Here is a 21,045-nt window from a genome sequence, read left to right as displayed (position 1 = left end):
CAATGAATGTTAAAATGTGTGTGATGTGTGTCAGTCATTTTAGCTCCTCCTATTTCACGTTTTACTTAAAGTTGAATTCCTCAAGAGAGTTAGCTGTTTCATCATGCTGTGTTTATGTGCATTGTATTACTATTGCATAGTGCATATTTTGACTCGTAACAGATGTTTATGAGGGGCTTTGATTGAGAGAGCTGGTGCTGAGGCTGAAGACAAAGCAAAGTGCCTGACACAGTTGGTCTCTGCAGAGCACACAGAACAATAGTCATGTATTCCAGTTGTAAATGAAATTGGGTGTAAATGTGTATGAAGGGGTGAGTAGAGGTCAAAATATTTAGAAGGGAAAAGCAAAATGAAATAAAGTGCTTAAATATGGATGAGTTGCAGTGTATGTTTGGGATGGTAAAATAAGGGCAATACGAGGGAGGGCATTGAGGAGAGAGAGAAAAGAGGATGCTAAAGAGGAAAGAGAGGAGGTTGAAAATATGCAGATGCATGAGATGTGAATAGAAAAAGGGCATACACATCGAATGTGTAGCACACATAATTGCAGGCCCTACTCCTTCCACAGACCACAATAATATTTAATTCACAGTCTCACAATTTCAGAATTGAAACATTTCCAATGGTAATTATTTATAACTTATCATTGTTGTTACTCATTTATTTTAAACAGCTAACATCCATTGACAAAGCCAATTGTACTGACAGGTTTTAGGTGTATGTCAGTAGTTGTGTTATGTTTCTGGATGCAATAACATATCAGAGAGAAACCAAAATACAGGCTGGGTGGCATGCCAAGGGAATCATAGAAATTTATTTTACATGTTCCCTTATAGAGAGGCACCACTTTTTCATCCCACTTAAAGACCTGTCAGCACATATTTCTGTATGACTGATTGCAACCAGTAGCTGTGGGTGCTTCCTGATGCTTGGTTAGAGCATTTTCTTCCAAAGTTGGTGCTGCATTTAGTGCAAGACACTGGGCAAACACACACTTTAAGTGGCCTCGAGTTGTCACACTGTACAATTTGGACATTAAAGTAACTGTTGAATATATTAATGCAGTAAGTAAGATTAGGGCAGTTTTTAATGTGTTTAATATTTCAAGACTATGAGCCTCATTACGACCCTGGAGACCTAATGACCACCAGGGTCACAGTAGCAGTCGGATCTTCACCAATGTGGCAGTCTGAGCACCAGCTTATGACCGTAGTGGTGGTGCCACGGTTGGACCACCAGCACCGCAAGATTACGACTTCACGTCGGTCAGGTGGTGCTGGCGGTCCTAATCCACCGGGGCAGTGCTGCAAGCATCACTGCCATGGGGTTTACGACTTACTTCTTCAGCAGTGGTTTGGCATAGGCAGTGCAGGGGCCCCACTGCCAGCCCCGTCGCAATGTTCACTGTCTGCTTGCAGACGGAGAACATTGTGATGGGTGCTGGTGCACCCTACGCACTACAGCACTGCCGCCATCTCCATTCTGAGCCGGAGATAATGCTGTAGGCCATTTCCTGCTGGGCCAGCAAGCGGAAAGTGAGTTTCTGCCCACTGACCCAGTGGGAAACTCGCAATGGCCCCAGCAGGGAGGCTGCCACACTGGTGGCAATCTACCTGTCGGAACTTCAGCGGATGGCCTTTTCTATCTGCTGAAACCATAATCAGGACCTATAAGTTCCCAATGCTTTATAAACCTTGCTTTCTCACTAAATTCATTTGCTTTCAAATGCACTATTTCTCAATCTTTTTTCAATTTTTTTCGTGGAAGGAGGACTCACCTTGGACCCCATGTTTTTCCATTTAGCTTGCTCGCTTCACTCGCTACATAAAAGTCATACCCAACTTTTACGCCCCACCCCTTTCAAATGTCTCCAGCCACCACTGGTTGCCCATAAGGTAACATAGCCCTGTGGTTTTAGCTAGTAATAACTAATTTTAGTTGAGCTAGGACCCACCACTATCACAAAGAACTTAAAGAAATTGACAGGCAGGTCAAGCTTCTCCATATGGGCAGCAAAGTTGCTCAAAAGAGTTTGTAATTCCCTAGTGGTCTTTGCCATCAGGACCACATTGTCTGCATATAGCAGGACAGGAAGCGAGCGGGTACCAGTGTGAGCACAATCAACCTTAGATGCCAGCAGAGCTTGCTCAAGACTATTAATATAAAGGGTGAATGAAAAAGGGGCCAATATGCACCATTGATGGACCCCTCTTCCAACTTTAAACAATCAGTGTTAGCAAACTGACTTGAATATCTAACTGATGCTGTGATGTGAGAGTGGAGGTCCCGCAAGAAATAAACAATATTCGGGCCCACCCTTATCTCGAAAAGAATACCCCACAATTTATCCTAATTAACCCTGCTGAAAAACCACATGAGGTCCAGAAAGGCTAAATGAAGAGATTCAGCGTGGGCAATGGTGTATTTATTAACCACTAGGTATTAGTTCAGGTGCCGCCCAATGGTGGACTTCCTTTATCTGGAATCAATCTTCAGGTCAGAGATAATATTATTCTCCTCTCCTCAGCTAGATAGCCTTGCCAGCAGTACACACCCCAAGACCTTTACAACAGAGTCCATGAGGGATATAGATCTATAACATTGTGGTTATATATATCTCTATTTCTGTAAAAATGGGAACTATAACTGAGGTCGACTAAGAGTGAGGGGGACCCACTCAGACTGCGGCGTTTAAGATCTGAGTCAAGCCGGAAACCCAAACCATAACGTCACTAAAGAACAACTCAATTGGGATACCATCTGGGCCCGGGGCCTTGTTACACGTTAGACAGTGAATTCCCAGAGTGACTTCCCTTCAGGGGAAAACCAAGTTCACCTCCCTAAGGTGGGCATCGAGGGTGCGGCTTCCTCAGCCAATGACAGATGGCTATAGATTCTTTCAAAGAGGAAAGCCAATTGGTTGGCTGTAATGTGATGGCATAGAGCAACATCATTAGCCTGCGCAAACTTCCGCTAGGTCGTCCCACACTTGTGCTCTGAGAAGATTTTTGTGTCTCTTTGGCTCAGTTTTAACGGTAATTTATATATTTTATTTACTTGTATGTTAAGCTCTCTAAATGTACCTGAGGGTATGTGGCAATTAATGTGTGTGCCTGAGCTTGTGCCTTTTATGAGTGTGCCTTTATCTGTGTTTTATCATATTTTGTTTTAAAACAAACACACATGGCTATACGTCCTCTGTGTGGGCCCTTTACTCTGAGCGTTTGTGTGGTGCTGTCTATATTACACGGCGGTCACACATATCAAAACCACGGGGGTTCAGGTGAGCCTATGTGTTGCTCTGTATATGCCTAAAGGTACTCTGTTTTTTCTCTGTCAGGTTAGAAACTAGAAGACTGATTCGACTCTGCACTCATGCAACCACCTCACGAATCTCTTTCTTAGGTTAGGGGCTGTCAAGCTAATGTTGTGAATTATTATTCTCTCAAAATATCAGCAGGTGCTTTTGTTAGTACGTACAGGGTGGAGGAGTGTATGTTTGTGTATCTGTGAATGCTTGCCCCCTTCCCTTTCTTTACCTTTTCAGTGCACTGTATGCTAATTTGCACAGCGGAGCCTTCCGCACATTATGCAGTCGGTCGAGTCTTTAATGAGCTGTCAGCACGTCTCACCTCGCTAATGAGTTCTCCCGCTTTCTTTGCCTGCTCCACAGTCAAGGACCCAGCAGCCATCCACCCAACTCCTTTCATCCAGTTCAGATCCGCCTTGTACTGGTTCTGAAAGAGAGAAAAAAGCAGACATTATGGGTGCCAGTCCACTAAGAGTGACATTAAAGAACCCTTACAAATGAACAGCATTCTTTGACCTTCGCTATTCTGCATTCTGAAACAGTGCAAGGTGGAAAGTCGACGAGAGTGCAAGTTTGTTATTTAGAAAGCCTTTGACTAATGATAGCTTTAGAAGGCTTAATTTATTTTTTATTTCATTCATTGCCTTGTGGTGCACGCATGGTACTTATATGTACTTCAGAATGTTGCAAAACGGTGTTGCTGGAAGTTTAAGAAGTGGGGACAGGGAGCAAAAGACATTCTGGAAAGTGTTTCTGTGGAGTCTCGATCAGCCTGCCAGGAAAGGTGAGTTTTCAGAGATCGGGTTTTTTATTGAAAGGATATTTTTTGTTGGGAACCTTTTGATGGAAACATTTGTGATCGAAAATCTCCACTTCATTAAATACTGCTGGTCGCTTTTTTTTTTTTTTTAACCGCATCATTTTAAATTAAGCTAATGATAAACAAACAGTACCCCGGGCCTAGTTAAATTACAACTCTAATCCAACTTTTCATATATCTTGGTCATGGTGATTTACACACATTTTAGGCATAATACCCTTAACCAGACGTCAGAGTATAATGAAATAGCATGCACTGTCATTAACACAGCAAAAAAAAAACACCTTGGGGCATATTTATGAAGGGCGCCACTTTTCTTGCGCCCTCTAGCGCCCCCCAATGCCACCATGTGTGCACCGTATTTAATATATGGCGCACCATGGCGGTAGTTAGGGAACTATCATCACAATTTTTGATGCTAGTTCGGCGCTTTGCAGCATTAGCGTCAACATTTTTTATTCTAAGCCTGCAAAGCACCCAGAGGCCCACTGTAACTAATAGGAGCCTCCTTTTAAAGCCTGCTCAGAGCAGGCATTAAAAGTGCTGAAAACAATAATGCAAAGAAATCCCTTAGATTTCTTTGTGCCATTTTTACATCCCCCTCTAATGGAGGAATGCCCCGGTTGCATACATTATATATGCCTAGCGCAGGAATAATGTAGCACAAAGGGTTACAAAGTGGCGCAATGCATGTATTGCACAACTCTGTAATTATTGCGCAGCGTTTTTGGCCATCTAACGCCACATAAGCGTAAAAAAAATTAAGCTAATGTGACATTAGAATGGTACTAGGCTCTCTTAAATCTGGGCCCTAGTAACTCCCTACAAGTAAGTGAGCGAAGCAAAACAAGAAAGAAGCATTGTGAAGGGTAACGTCAGATGGCATCAAAACTGAAAGACCTCTGATTCTCTTATAGACTACACAGGCCTCTTACACTGTGGTGGTCTCCTTGTTGATCAAGCATTTGCAATGTAATAGGTCTCGCCTTTGCTAGAGTTAGAGCTATTGAAGTTGTAAATTCATAGGTAGATTTTTCTTGCCACATAAATTGATCAACCCTGCCTCATAATTTGGTCTTTTCCTGCCACATAATTCCAGTGGCCATGCATATAACTAAAGCACTTCCATGTACCTTCTTCCTCAATCTGCAGCCAAAAATGTAAATGTTGCTATTTAGCATCCTAATTCACATCTGCCGTACTAATTCCAATAGAATACCACTTTCACCACCCCACCATCAGAGTTGCTGACTGGCTAACACAATTCCCCAAAAAAGACACAAGACAGCCACGGAGGAGTAACACGAGACAGAAAGTAGAAGGGTCACCCAAATATATCAAGAGGGTTCAAACAGTCATGGTGTAAAAACCTTTATCAGAAATAAACTTTTGGCATTGGACTGTAATGTTACGAACAGCCCCTAAGGGACACCTTTATAATTATAGCATTTGTAAGAAATATGGTCATGTAACCATATAGTTAGCCCCTAGAGAGCATAACCATATGAAATGAAAATGTCAGAAAGTAATGCACTGTAACCATATAGTTAATCCCTAGAAGGCACAGCACATTACACTTTTTAAGGGCTAGCAGGCCTACTGCAATGACATTACAAATAAGGCCTTTAAAAACACAAACTACACCACGTTGTAAACCAAAGGTTACAACCATGAGAGTGCTTAAAAAGACATTGAATGGGGGCAGAGGTTATTATTTTGGGGTCTCCATTAACCTAGTGTGGGGATCCAAACTTGACATAGACAGAAGTAGCACATTGTGGTGAACAAGGTGGTCACATTGTCTTAGGACTAACACAGGTTGAGTTATAAGCAAAAACGTTTGGTAAAAGTAATGCCCTGCAAAGCATTCTGAGGGGAGTTTTCATGCCGGCAAATATTGTAGTATGCTGACTGTAATGCTCCGAACAGTCCCTAGAGGACACTACAATAAAAATAGCACTTTTAAGAAAGATGAGCATAACCACATGAAAAGTGAATGGCAGAAAGTAATGCATTGTAACCATATATTTAGCCCCTAGAGGCTAAAGTGCATTACACATTTTGAAGGCTAGCAGGCCTACTGCAATGATAGAACAAACAAGGCCCCCAAAACAAAATTACTGCCAGCTTCAAAAAACAAAAGTTCCAGCCATGAAAGAATTAAAAAAGATACTGAATGGTGGGAGGGGTTAATTATTTAGGGGTACCCACTAACCTAGTGTGGGAACCCAGAGACGTTGAAGACAGAAAGAGCACGTCATGGTGAAAGTTTTGAAGGTGGTCCCATTGTCCTAGGACCACCACAGGCTGAATTATGAGCAAAAATGTTTTGTAAAAGTAAATCCCCGCAAAGCATGATGGGGTGAGTTTCTGTGCTGGAAATATTGTTCTATATTGATATGTTGACTTTAATGCTTAGAACAGCCCTTAGAGTACAGCACAATGAAAATAGCATTTGTAAGAAACATGGTCATGTAACCATATAGTTAGCCCCTAGAGGGCATAGTGCCTTTTACATTTTCTGAGCTGACAGGCCTACTGCAATGATATTTCAATCAAGGCCCTTAACAGCAAATTACTCCCAGCTGTAAAACAAAAGTTCCAGCCACGAGACAGCTTAATAAATACTCAATGGTGGGATGGGAGGGGTAATTATTTTGGGTTCTCTACTAATATAGTGTGGGGACCCAGAGATGATGTAGACAGAAAGAGCACATTGTCATGAACGTTTTGGCGGTGGTCCCTTTGTCCAAGGACCACCACAGGCTGAGTTCTGAGCAAAAATATTTTCTAAAAGTAATGGCCTGAAAAGCAGTGAATATTGTGGTATCAGCTCTCCCGCTGTGTCAGGGGAGTAGCTTTGAGGATTTCTGTGTTTTTTGCATAAAGCCTTTATCAATTAAAAAGCTTTTTGTGAAAGGGAAGAGACAAAATAAATGACTGTGATTAGGTAACAGTGTGAACAATGTGACCAGTGCTGCAATACAGCTTTGCACTGTTCTGTGTTGCAAGCGCCATTGCTGCCATGGAGCACGAAGGGGAGAGACAAAAGAAAAGAAAAGTTCACCCACACTGAAGTATATCAGCAATTGTACAATAATCCATGTAACAGGGTCAGTCTGCAAGGCGGTAACAAAACTGCCCCAAGGCAGGACAAATGTAAGGCCTTTACCAATGATATCAAGGGATCTTTGAAAGCCCACCGAATACTTACAACAGGTTGAAAAGTGCTTGCACACTCGACCTAAAAAGCTCTCTCTGGATGGCTCTGAACTGGTAAAGTTTTATCCTATTTCAGTTCTGCCTACTCTTGCGAAGATTCTTGAAAAAACATAATAATGATAAAGTGTCAGAACATTTGGGATTTTTCACCCCTTTCCATTAATCCCAGTCAGGTTTCTAGGCCGGATATAATACAGTACACGCTCTTTTGGGGTGGGGGAGTAACAGACAATCATAGATCGATTCTGAACAGGAAGAGGGATGCGAGTATGGATTACACCTCTCATCATTATGGTTCTGTGGCTGTAAGTGGTATTCAAGACACAGCCTGGTTTTATTCCTCTTTGGAGGGCCATACTTTTCAAGCTGTCTTGAAGCCTTAAACATCCACTGAAAGGCAGCAGCCCTACTCGGTTCTGCATTGATTCTCTTTGAGTACCACACTGTTTTAACATCTACATCCGCCCTTTGGCTGGTATAGTGGAGGCGCACAGATTTACTCAGTTCTCTTATGCTGATGACACACAGATTATCCTGTCGCTTTGTTCTGAGGTTGGTAATAGGCACTCCAAACTGAGTGCTTGCCTAAACGGGTTCGCACAGTGGTTGGGAAACAACTATTTGGCATCACTTGGCAAGTCAGGACTCTCAGCAAGAGAGCCCAGGTGCTGGCAGGTGAAGTTGTTAATGTCCCTGAGACTTCTTAATAGGAGGCAAGCTCAGTCCAAGCCCTTGGAGAACCTTTGGAAGCAGGATGTAGAAAGCAAAGTCCAGTCCTTTCATTCTCAGGACAGAAGCAACAAGCAGTAGGCCAGCGCAACAAAGCAACAGGCAGAGTGGCAGTGCCTCCTACAGTATCCAGCTTTTCTTCCTATCAGAATTTCCTCAGTCCAGAAGGATTCTTACTATGTGGGGTCAGAGGTCCAATACTTATATCCATTTTTGTCTTTGAAGTATGCAAACTTCAAAGAGAAGTCTTTGTAGTCCACAAGATCCTGCTTTTCCCTGCCCTGGCCCCAGACACACTCTAGGGGATTGGAGACTGCTTTGTGTGAGGAGCCCTCTTTAGGTGCAAGTGTCAGCTCCTCCTACCACTCTAGCTCAGGAAGACTCATCAGCCTGGTGATGGGCCATCCAAATATGCAAGTCACTCCTCAGCTCCCTTTGTGTGACTGTCTACAATGAATGCACAAACAGCCCTACTATCATCCTGACCCAGAAGTATATTCAGTAGACAGAGAGAGGCATAGAATGGTTAAGCAAGAAAATGCCCACTTTTTAAAAGTGGCATTTTGAAACTCACAATTTGAAAACCAACTTCACCAAAATATATATTAATACATTGTAAGTTCAGAGACTCCAAACTCGACATCTCTATTTGCTCCCAATGCGAAACTACACTTAAAAGATATTCTAAGGTAATTCCCATGTTACTCTATAGGAGAAATAGTCTTTGCAATAACGAAAAACTGATTTAGCAGTATTTCACTATCAGGACATGGAAAACACAGCAGTATATGTCCTACCTTTTAAATACACTGCACACTGCCCACAGGGCTGCCTTGGGCCTACTTTAGGGGTGACCTACATGCAGTAAATGGGAAGGTTTGTGCCTGGCAATTGGGTGCACTTACCAGGTTGACATGGCAGTTTAAAACTGCACACACAGACACTTCAGTGGCAGACCAGAGACTTGTTTGCAGGGCTTCTCATGTGGATGGCTCCAGTGCTTAATTTGTGCATGTTGTTTCCGGTGCTGAGCACCGGCACTTATTTTTGAGGGCCGGGGCCTATTCTTCTGCCCCAAGCATTTGCTGCGAGCAAAATACACATTTGGGACAGACAGAGGAAGAGAAAATGGAAAAAGCGTCACAAAGGTAGGAAGCTGCCAGAGTCAGCTGAAGGGGAAGGGAGTGGCTTTTAATGGATTGAAGAGGCCCGAGATTGCTTCAGGATTACACTGCCTCAGTATTCTGTGTTCACACATTTAAATGCAGCAGCCGCGTGTTCAAGAGGAGGGCTTTGGGCACCGGCACGTTTTTATTTACAAATTAAGCACTGGATGGCTCAATCAGTGTTGCAGGCCCACTAGAAGCATTTGATTTACAGGCCCTAGGCACACCTGTTGCACAATACTAGGAACTCACTAGTAAATCAAATATGCCAAGGGCTCAAGAAGTGATGAGCTGTGGGCCGTCATTCCATGCTTTGAGGGAGCTGTAAGAAAAGGTGTAACCTCCTGCTCTGCTATTGTGTATGCAGATTATGTGTGCAAGTGAGAGCCCGGCAGAGTGGTGGTGTCTTGCAGTTGGTGGAAATGTATGCAGCTGTTGAGGTATGTAGGGCGATGTTGTCTAGCGTTTGTACATGTGAATGAGGAGTTTGAATTGGGCGTGTCCGTGTAGGGGAGCCAGTGGAGTTTTCTGAGATAGGTTGAGGACGAGTCTTGCATCTGCGTTTTGGATGGTCTGGAGTCTGTTCAGGAGCTGTCTGGTGACTCCTGTGTAGAGCGTGTTTCCATAGAAGAGTCTAATGGCTATGAGTGCTTGCATAACTGTTTTCCTAGCCCTAGTAGCCACTTGAAGATTTTTCCAAACATCCTCAGGATGTGAAAGTCTCTGATTTGACCTGGGCAGTCATGTTCATTTGCTTTCTAAGATGATTCCAAGGTTTCTGGGTATGGTGGGGGTGGGTTTGTTTCCTAGGTCTGCTGGCCACCAGGAGTCCCATAGAGAGGTCTTCATTCAGAACATCACCACTTCGGTCTGTCCACCTTGATCTTGAGGCAGTTGGATCTCATCCACATGGCAACTTTGGCCATGCAGGTGCTGAAGTTAGTTCTTGTCACAGGCTCCTTGTCTGTAAGGGAGAGTGTCAGTTGTGTATCATCTGCATAGGGGAGATTGTTGATGCGGTGGGAGATGCCACATATGAGGCTCCTCTCTTTCAAAGTGTAGAGTTGCATAATGGCTTTTGGTGTTCTTCCAGCGAGGAGCGAAAGATCCAGTTGAGGACGGTCCTTGGAGGCCTGTATTGTGGAGTCTTCTGATCAGGGTGGAAAAGGAGACTGTGTCAAAGACCACTGAGAGGTCGAGCAGGAAGAGAGCTGCTGTTTCTCCTTGGTTGAGGATCAGCCTGATGTAGTCGGTTGCTGCAATAAGGGCTGTTTCACTGCTGCAGTTGAGTCCAAAACATGATTGAGTGGTATCCAGCAGCTGGTGTAGGTCGAAGTGGTCTGTGGGTCACTCTTTCATGGAGTTTTCCATGACTTTGGCGTGGTATGGTATTAGGGTAATAAGAAAGTAGTTTGCTGGCTGGGTGGAGTCTGCTGAAGGTTTGATTTTTAGTGCGCTGACTGTTGCATGTTTCCAGGGTTACCTGAATGGCAACAGTGGCGATGGAGTTGTTTAGGATGCAGGTGAGTGCTTTGCTGATCAAGTAGACACCCAAGTTTTAGACGTGGTGAGGGCAAGGGCTGGCTGGGGCTCTGGAGTGGATTGTTCTCATGATGTTAGCAGTTTTCTTCTGTGGTAACTGATTTCCAAGTATTCATGGCATTTCCAGAGCTTTCTGTGGGTAGGCCGGAGGCAAGACTGATGGGGTTCAGTTATGGGTCGAAGTTGTTGTAGATATTTGCAATTTTGTTACTGAAGAATCCGGTAGTTTATCACAAAGGTGTGGGGAGGGGTGATGAGGTGGTGGTGGATGCTAGTGCTGTTATCTCTTTGTTGCTTTAGGATCTGTGCTCTATGTGCTCAGCTAGGGCCATTTTCCTGGGTTCTCTGACTTGTTGGTTGTACCTCCTTAGGGTTGTTCTGAAGGTGGTCTTGTTGGTTGGATTCTGACTGGCTCTCCATTTTCATTAAAGTTGTGTGAAGTAGTGCTTGGTTGATCGGAGTTCCTTTGTGTACCTTTTAACCTATGCTAGGAAGTCGAGCAGTCTCTGATTCACTAGTTCAATTGTTTGATGCTGCTAGTTACATTTCCAATGGGGTTGATCTAGTTCTGGCATAGGATATGGGACCAATTCCAACTGCGACTGGCCAAACCTGCAGTGGCAGGTTTTTTGTGGCGAGGGATGATGATCTGAAAGTGAATGATGGTGTGGTTGGTTCATGTGACTGCCATGGCTGCAGTGACCACAATGCCAGTGGGGCTTCATAATCTACTGAAAACGTGGATATTTTAATCTCTGTTAGTATGTTCCAGCTCTTATGTTAGCCCGGGGAAGCTCCTTGGGGCTGCCATGGACTTTATAAATTTGTTTAACATATCATAACATAATAAATTCACAACAAAACATAAACACAACAGTAGTTATCAATTGCAGAGTCCATAATACAAGCATTTAAATTAAGCTTGCAAATGTTGCATCAACCTAATCCCAGCCGTTTCAATATTCTCAACCAACCAACAAAAACATTGCTACCAATTCTTCACTGAAAATACAGTCAATATTAGGTAGCACATCAACAACACCAAATAAGTTACTACCGTCTTTTCCATTCCTCCTACAACACGGTTAAGTGCAATTCTTTCAAAATGCACACACATGCCAACCATGCTGAAATACTCACTACCATCAGTGACCATGTATGAGGTCAACTTCCTCTAATTCCCCATTGTGAAATCACGGGACAGAGAAGCACTCTCGTCACTCCTCTACATTGCCAATGCATCCCTCAGATATGGCATTTTACTTGATGCACTCAAAACTAAACGGACCTTCTTACTAGTGAAAAAATTAAACATAAACAATAGTCCTGATGACTTTGCCGACTATCAACACATCAGACAGCTATTGTTGCTCAGGAAGACAATCGAGAAAACATTTGCCATACAACAGCAAGAGCAAATTAGCTGCAGTCTCCTGTTACAAGACTGTCAGTCCAGTTTCCGACCACATTGCAGCACAGAGACATCAAGCAAACAGGTCGCGGATCATATCAGGGTCAGCACAGTCACTGTGGCTCGTACCTCACGGATGTGCAGTTGGCCTCAAATGCCCCTGTAGTCCTTTGGTTTACAGGCTGAAGTCTTGTGAAGTAGTTCCTTCTACTTACTCCTAATCTCCAACCATATTGAGACCACTGGTCCAACTGACTATCCATAGTGAGTCCATACAACTGTCCACCAGAACACTCACTGCATCAAACATTCTAATGGAGGATTGCAGCAAAGGAAAGGCAACAGGCCACGTCACAGGACACTCTGCATCCCATTCTTACATAATAAAGAAAAGAGACCACAACATGTAAAGTCAATGATTGGTGAACTGCACTTCTTCTCTGTGAATTACTGGGCACATTTAAACCCCTGACGGAACTTTTTAAGTCAAAATTGGCCACAGTCCTGCAGAACAGGTTCCACAGTTGCTAGGACAAAGATTGCTGTCCTGGTTGAGTGTGCAGTCTTGCAAAGGAAAGTTTGTGGGATTCAGGATTTTCAGCTACAAATTAATCTTTGGATCTATCTTAGTGGAGGAATATTGATAATCTTTAAAGAACATATCATGGTTTAGAACACATGAAAATAAGTTAATTGACACCAAAGATTAGCATTTTAGTTTCTGGTCATTTTAAATACACAACCTTCTTCTAAGTGTGCTCCATTTTGTGAATGGTACATCAAAAAGTAATTTATGTTCACCGCCCTCTTTCAGGTTTCAATAACAGGTACACATGTACTGGGAAAATAATAATATGCGTCAAAAGTTTGTTCATTCCATGGTGTTGCTGATACACATGGTAATCATGACTCAATCACTCACTCGCTCTTTTATTCAATTACTCGTTCCCTGAGGACTACCAGGCCTATATAGACTATCCAAAGACATGGGAAAAGGGCTTAAATGTAGTATCATCGAAGAAAAAAGTATTTTTGTTTGCTTTGTCTCTATCATAAATTTTAAAATAATCATCCTAAAGTGCCCCAAAAAGTTTTTTGCACCTTTTCTAGTGGGAAAGGGATTTAGAAAAAGAAGGCTTGTGGTGAGCAGGTGAAGACTAAGGGTGTGATTATGACCTCGGCGGTCACAAGACTGCCAGGATCACAGTGGCAATCGGACTTTCACGGTCGTGGTGGTCTGACTACCCCATTATGACTATGACGGAGCTGCCACGGTCCAAAAGCTGGCACCGCCAGGCTCCCGCCAGGCTCCCGCCAGGCTCCCGCCAGCCTGCAGCCTGGCTGTCCCAGCAGTTGTAATCCATTAGGGCAGCACTGCAAGCAGTGCTGCCCTGGGGATTACCAGTCCCCAGCCGCCAGCCTGTCCATGGCGGTTTACACTGCCATGGAAAGGCTAGAGGGATGGGGAACTCAGGGGGTCCCTTAAGGGCCCCTGCACTGCCAATGCACTTTGCATGGGCACTGCAGGGGCCCCCATGCACAGCCCCATCGCACATTCCGCTGCCCAAATTACAGGCAGTGGAATGTGCGACAGGTGCTGCTGCACCCGCAGCACTGCCACATTGCCACTGGCTCCAGTAGGAGCCGGCTGCAATGTTAAGGCCATGTTTCTCGCCGGGCCGCCAGGCAGAAACACTCAAAGTAGGGCCGGAAGGGTTCCGGCCAGGTGTGTGGCCTGAACCAGAATGACATTACCAGCACGCCAATGTCATAATGACGCCCTAAGTGAGGAAGGGTCTGCTCAAATGCAGAAAAGATGCATGCAAAAAAATTAGCGGCTTCTTGCTTCAATCTTCTAAGTATGCTTAGAAAAACTTTCAAATCTCTCCCCTTTCTTGCCAAAAGACTTATTATTCAAGCACTCATATTATCCCGCCAAGACTATTGGAACGTGCTGTTCCTGAGTTCTCCCATCTGTGTATTAAGGAGGCTGCAGATAGTGCAGAATGCGGCAGCCCGGCTACTCATGGCCATCCCCAGAACTGCATCGGCCAAACCAGCCTTAGCCTCCCTCCATTGGCTTCCTATCCACCAAAGGCTAAATTTTAAAGTTTTGTGTATGGTACATCGAGCTCTTCATGATAGGGGACCTTCTTTTATCAAGCGCATGATCACACCCTATATCCCAGAGAGATCCCTTAGATCCTCATCTGCTGCTCTAATTAATACCTGGCGTGTTAAAAAAACAAGATGGGGAGGTAGGTCCTTCACATTCATAGCAGCGAATCTATGGAATTCCCTCCCCCCTGTCACTTTGAATGGACAATTCCAAACTCTCCTTTGGAGGTAAACTGAAGACTCCACTCTTTCCAGCATAATTTCTCATTGTGAGTCCTTCATCCTCTTTCAGCGCTGGGAGGCAGTCGGGTAGCCATGCGCTTTATAAATCTATTTAACTAAACTTAAACTAAAAGATAGCTCAAAAGGTGAACCCACCCACGGCATAAATGGGTGTGCAAGAGCACATCTGAATCTATTCAGACTTAAGTGAAGGCAACACCTCCATCAAAGTCTGCACCTTACTATTTCCCCACATTTGCCTGCCTCATTAAACCAGTGATTTCTGACCCAATATACAAGAGGAAAGGACAAGTCAGGCAGTGGTGGAATATTAATGGCAGGATCATCAGCTATTCAGCATGGCACCCAGCACTCAGGCAATTCTTGAAGACATACAAAATTTGCCCCTCCCCCCCAGTCAAATACTCCTGTAGACAATATAATTCACCCACTGCACACACATAGTACATTAGAGATCTGGCATGAATACACTATCATAAGGGCTACTTATAGTTTCTAGTCCACCACTGTAGTATATTTATAGTTTTCATCCATATAACCTTGGTTATACTGTTCCCTAATTCTGCTGAATAAAGAGGAGTAGACAATTATTGTAGCTTTCTGAACTCACATCACTTTGCAGGGCATAGACTCTCTTTGCCCACTCCAATCTCATATCTGTAGGTAGGGCACTGTAATGATGCAGACTTGTTTTGTAGCCTTGGCTTGTGGCTAAAGTCTGAGCTCTCTTGGCATGCACCAAATCCATCATGTCCATGGAGACGTGGAAGTGGGTCTTTGTATCCTCAAATCCCCTCTTATACTCCAGGTCACTTTGTAACTTTGACATCTGGAGTGAATGTGCCATCTGTGAGTCACCCTTTACCCCCTTGATGCCAATCAACTTCCCCTTCGTCTTCTCATATTCTTCCTTGTACTTTATCTAGAAGCAGAAAAGAAAACATTAAAAAGTTGTTTGTCATGCAGTAGTTGGTATGTGGTACAATTGTTGGGCATTGTTATCTAGCAGCAGACTTAAGACATTAATTCAGTGGTCTCCAAACTTTTTAATGCCGCGCCCCCCCAAGTGAAAATAAAAATCATTGCCCCCCCCTTAAGAATATTTCTCAAATATTTTATAAAGTTGGCAATGTTTAAATATGTCTAGATGTATTTAAACATTGCAGTTAAATACTGTTGCCATTTTAAAAATGCAGTAACATGTTTCTGCTTAAAACAAAACACTTTTATCTGTGAGATGCTTCTTTTGGCCAGGGCCTGGGGCCCCCCATGGGATTACTTTAGGCCCCCCTTGGGGGGGCCCGCCCCCCAGTTTGAAGACCCCTGCATTAATTCCTCAATTCCTTAATTTCAAACTGTATCAACATAGTGACTAACTTTCTTATGCTGATCATTTTCAGGACGGATTTCGAAAGGATGAGATCTCAGATTGTGGGCCAGTTCATGAGCAACATCATGAGGCGGAGATCTCGCCCACTGTGGTGCAAATCTTCCTCAGGGAAAGTACTGGGGAAATTATTCAAGTTGATTGTTCTTAAATTTTTTTACATATTTTAATATAAATGTAAAATAATTAAAAATATGTATTATTAACATGGAACTAATATAATATTGTTTTTACAGCACATTACCTCATTAAATTAAATGTGTATGAATTAATTAATTAATTTACATGTATTGAGCTAATTTACAGGTAATATGTCTTAAAGAATAATAAAAAATCCCATCCGCAGCAACATGTTTATTTTTAATAAGTTTTACTTTTTGCTAAATGTTTTGTTGAATTAATTTAAATTATTTTTCATTTTTAACAAAAGTGTAAACGTTTAACTTCATTTAGTTTTAAAATTAAGTTTAATAATAAAGTTTAAAATAATAGCATAGCCGTCTGATAATTATATTTATATTTTTTAACATTAACAAAATATATAGTTATAAAGGGGTTGAACCTAGGTGTAATTTTAAGTCCCTGTCTCCATTATTGTTTGTGGATGTGTGTTGCAGAGTGGTCATGTGTGGTGGTTGACGTACTGCAAAGCTAGGTTGCAGTACAATTACTAACTCTAGAAGCGCAGTTTATTAACAGAAGCGCACTCTTCTTCCATGCACCCTAAAAATTGGAAATGCATAAACTCATCAAAAATAGCCTTTGCTGGAGGGACCAAGAAAAATTATTGGACATTGAGACCCCAAGATACTAATAGCTCTTTACAATATCCACAAATTTACCATTTATTATCCACTAGCATGGAGAGTATAAACCAATTGATCCAAAATTATTTTAGTTTTAATATTTAAAGTTATGTTATGTATATTAACATAATTAGGTAAGGCTGTTAACTGACACTGGTCTTATGGGACTAGATCAGGCTTCTCCAATGAGTAGCTTGTGAGTCACTGCTAGCTCTTCAGCACTTATAACTAGCTCTCCTGTGTGCAACTCAGTCACTAAATTAGACGCTTTTGATTAGTTGAATTTATATATGTAAATCAAAATTGAAAGTGTCTATTCAACACAAAAATATGTGTATTTTCACAACTCATGAGTTTAAATGGTTGAAGAAAAATTGCTGTATTTCCATAATGTAATCCTCCCTGATGCATGGACGATATCACTACCAGTAATATTGCATATGGTGGCTACTAATGTAATCTTGTCTATTTGGACTCTGCTACAATACTAATAAGATTAGTAGCTCAAAGATGGTTTTCATTGAACATAAATAGCTCTTCTCACAGATAAGGGTGAAGGCCCCTTGTGTAGATTACCTTCACAAATTAATGTGGTCACATGGTTTGTACCTATGTGTCAGGTTAGGATACAGGCAGTGAGAAAGAAGAAATCGTCTGGGTCGAATTGTCTTTTTCAATGCCTTTCTTTAAACATGGGTAGTAACTAGAGACTTTGAAGAACCAGGCAGTGGAGGATCAGAAGGAAATACTAGAACGCTAACTGATGGGAATTCACTCAATTCCCTGTTGGGTCTATAATTCCAGGCTGACAATGGCATCTCAAGAATTGAAACCCTCCCCAACCCACATAGCTTAGTATCTAGCAATGAACTGTATAGGTGCATAGCTTCTCTACTTTCAAATACGTTTGACACCTGGCTTTATGTTCCTCCACTTTGCTATTTTGTGCCTCTTCAGTTCCTCTTGGTCCCCCCTCTAGATAGTCAGTAACTTCTTCTGTTTATATGTTTATCTTTGTTGGCTGCTCTACCATCAAGCTTCTGATTTATCACACTGTAGCATCCTCATGTTCTCTACCTGTTACCAGTTGGTGAAAGGGCTGATCATAGCATCATCTACTGTGGATGTGGTACACTGCTAAAATTGCCATTCCTCTGCCACTATTTCTAGTTACCAGTTCTAAAATTGTGCTCCCTTTTCCTTTCTTGCCCTACATCTGATTCAAAAAGCCCTGCCTCAGAAGACCTCATGACTGATGCCGATGACTGGCATCTGTGTGTCTCTCACTTCTTTCTCTGCATCAATTCTCTATAGGTCACATATACTGTGTGAGATGCTTATCGTAGATGAGGCGAGAGGATCTCAACTATCAGCAGACCTATCTCTGTCAGTCTAGCTTAATAATTTGTCAGACCTCCCATAAGTTGGACTTGGATCCCACAGAGAAACCTTTACAGACTACAGCCCATGCTATCACTAAAATACAAGATGATCTTGCTAATGCCAAACAATAATGGGCATATCATCATATTTAAATCAATTAGCCTCACCTGTAATCATGGCAGCAAGAATACTAGTGGTTTCTGGTGTAGCTATGCTGACAACAAACACCTCAACGAAGGTTGGAGCTTGCATTAAATCTAGTAACATTCTACCCACCTATTTGCATCCCTTGCTATCCCTACTTGAGAAATATGCCAGTGACCCCGTAATGTTTAAAACGTTTCTAGCTCCATGTCAATTACTCTTCCTATCCAGACCTTTACAATTTACCCCTGTTAAAGCAAAGGTTTCCTTCATCTTAATGAAGAATGCTCTGATCACAGCCATTTTTTTAAATGAAAGAGGACCACAAACATCATACACTGATGTCCTTATTCTAAGACAAGGATCCTGAGAACTGGTGTCCTATAGTTATCATTATTCTGCTTGGATGGCTAAAGTGGCAGGAGTCACATTCTACCAGGGACTAAAAGAGGAATTAAAAGACACCTTATTGTAGTGAACGGATTCATGACTATGAATGCATTGATTGATTTAACAAATTTCTGCATAGCAGAGGGGGTAAAGTTTGGAGGGAAGAGATCTACTGGCAAAGGGTCATGCTCCACCAGCTATTCTAGTGGATGGGCCTCCAGAGTAGGAAGCAGAATCTATCTTAGGCTTGAGAATCAATCATGGGAAGCTGCAATAATTGATTGCCTCGAAGGGGTATGATGCATCTGACCTCTCTTGGGAACCTGTTTCTTTTGTCCATTCCCCCAGGTGGCTAAGATGAAACAATAGATTTCAGAAGGGAGATTTTTTATGAAGGGGTACTGTCAGCAATCAGGGCAAGATAAAAGGACATCTGTTTACATTGGGGTCAAGGATGTCTTTGTGTTCAACAATATCCGCAAAGGTTGGGGAAACAAGGCAGGTAGTACTTAAACTACATACTTAGGACAAGCAGGTGTACCCTTTCAAAGTCTGTCACTGATAGGGCTCATTTTCATGCACCTGCAATGATCATAACTCCGCCTGGTCTGCTGATTTACAGGCCCTTATTGATTCAGGAGATTCTAGATAGATTGAGTATGAATTTCTGACAAAGAAACAGATTCCCATTTGGGAGAAGGAGAAAACTCAAAAGCTACATGAAATCAATGGAAGACCTCTAACATCTGGCACGGTTAAGTGTGAGGCTTTGCAATTACTGATGGTAACAGACAATGGCATTGTAAAGCTATTTTGTTTACCAAATCACATGCTATAATAAGAACACCAATTATCTTTGCTACTAAGGGCTGGATTTTTATGATGATAAGTCCATCTAGGTACAACTGACCAAACATCCCTCAAATTCCTTTGTCCTGATGGCAACCGAGTAGAAAACCACCATTTAACTGCAAGCAAAGTTCTCTCTCTGCCATCTTAGTTTAGTTTGTGAGCAGCACTTAATGTATCTGCTTTCTATTCTATTTACTCCATCAATATTTCTTGTGGCCACAATAAACCACTATAGACAACTGAGCTATCACTCCTATATAATTATGATATAAATATCAAATCTAAATCAACTCCATATTTTAAATGTGAACCAGGAATTACAAGACTTCCCAATGTTACCTTTCCACGAATGTGACCTGATTATTACTGCAACTATAATTAATTAATAAATCAAAGCTACTAGAATGCATTATGGGGTTAATTTAAGTGCACAAAGAGACTACCGTGATCGCTTAAATCAAAGGCTTCAAACATCAACAATTCACACATAGACACTACATATATGTGATAAAAGCATAATCTATGAGGGAAGAGGTCCTCTTCCTGCTCTAACAAGGTTTAAATAGTGTAAAACATTTTAAAAACTTATCATTCAAATTCATCTGATTAAATTCTGAAGTAATCTAGGGCATCCACAATTATCACATTTGCATTAAAAAAAGTTTCCCTCATTTCTTGTAAACCATGTGTTACTTCTGTTAAAATGCTGTTGCCAGATAACCCAGTGGAATAAACTAATGCTGACAAATTAGCATATTTAGTAACAGATTTGGTCAAACCTGGATTCAACAAGCAGACCAAAAGCAAATTGTAACAACTTGAATTTAAGTTAGTGATAGAACAATAGATATAAAACCTTAATAGGTTGACAACCCTTTGGTGTACTGCTTTGTAAGCATTACAGCTGGATTCGAAAATCCTAAATAGTGTCACATATCACCATCATGTTTCCTGTAAGCATACTGCTGCACCACTTGGTGCACAGGTTAGCAATACAATGCTCTACTTCTGCTATACTCAAACACAGAAGGACACAATTAACATATGGTACTTTATGTGGAAGAACCATTCACAGATTTAGAATTCAGAACTGCTGCAACCAAATACAAATTAACAAATATATTGGTCTTATCAGGTTTGATACATGTTTGCTTTATCTTATTACTCTCAGTGGCAAAGCCCACTCCTTGCTTGTTCAGAAAGGGCAAATTAGACATTGGACAATATAAAGGTCTAAAACAGTTAACGGAAAAGGGAAAACTGATGTTAATAGAGGGATCGTTTCTAATACAAAAGCACCAAGGAATGATGCCAAATGCATCGATACAGATTTGCTCAACAAAGGACCATACAACTCTGTAAATTAGAAGCATATAAAAACAATCTGTGCTTCAGAAATGTTAAAAAACAATTATCCATTCACAGATACTTTTTAATTTCAGATCACTAGATATAATATAATCTAACACAATTGATGAAAAGGATATAGTAAATGCAGCGTAGTCTGCCTAATAAATAGTAA

The 21,045-nt window shown here is 41.9% G+C and overlaps 1 protein-coding gene across 2 annotated transcripts in view; it reads right to left on the bottom strand.

The window, feature by feature from the left end:
• NRAP (nebulin related anchoring protein) overlaps positions 1 to 21,045 on the bottom strand; it is a 337,786-nt gene that overhangs the window by 116,573 nt on the left and 200,168 nt on the right. For both annotated transcript variants that reach the window (XM_069239330.1, XM_069239331.1), the window contains 2 exons: positions 15,172 to 15,483; positions 3,633 to 3,737 (listed from right to left, as the gene is read on the bottom strand). In XM_069239330.1, coding sequence (XP_069095431.1) covers positions 3,633 to 3,737; positions 15,172 to 15,483 — 417 coding nt within the window. The remainder of the gene's footprint in view (positions 1 to 3,632; positions 3,738 to 15,171; positions 15,484 to 21,045) is intronic.

This window comes from Pleurodeles waltl, chromosome 6, assembly GCF_031143425.1.
Source record: "Pleurodeles waltl isolate 20211129_DDA chromosome 6, aPleWal1.hap1.20221129, whole genome shotgun sequence".
NCBI classification, from domain to species: domain Eukaryota; kingdom Metazoa; phylum Chordata; class Amphibia; order Caudata; family Salamandridae; genus Pleurodeles; species Pleurodeles waltl.
The sequence above is the reverse complement of the archived record's forward strand: the minus strand, read 5'-3'. Positions and strand labels throughout refer to the sequence as shown.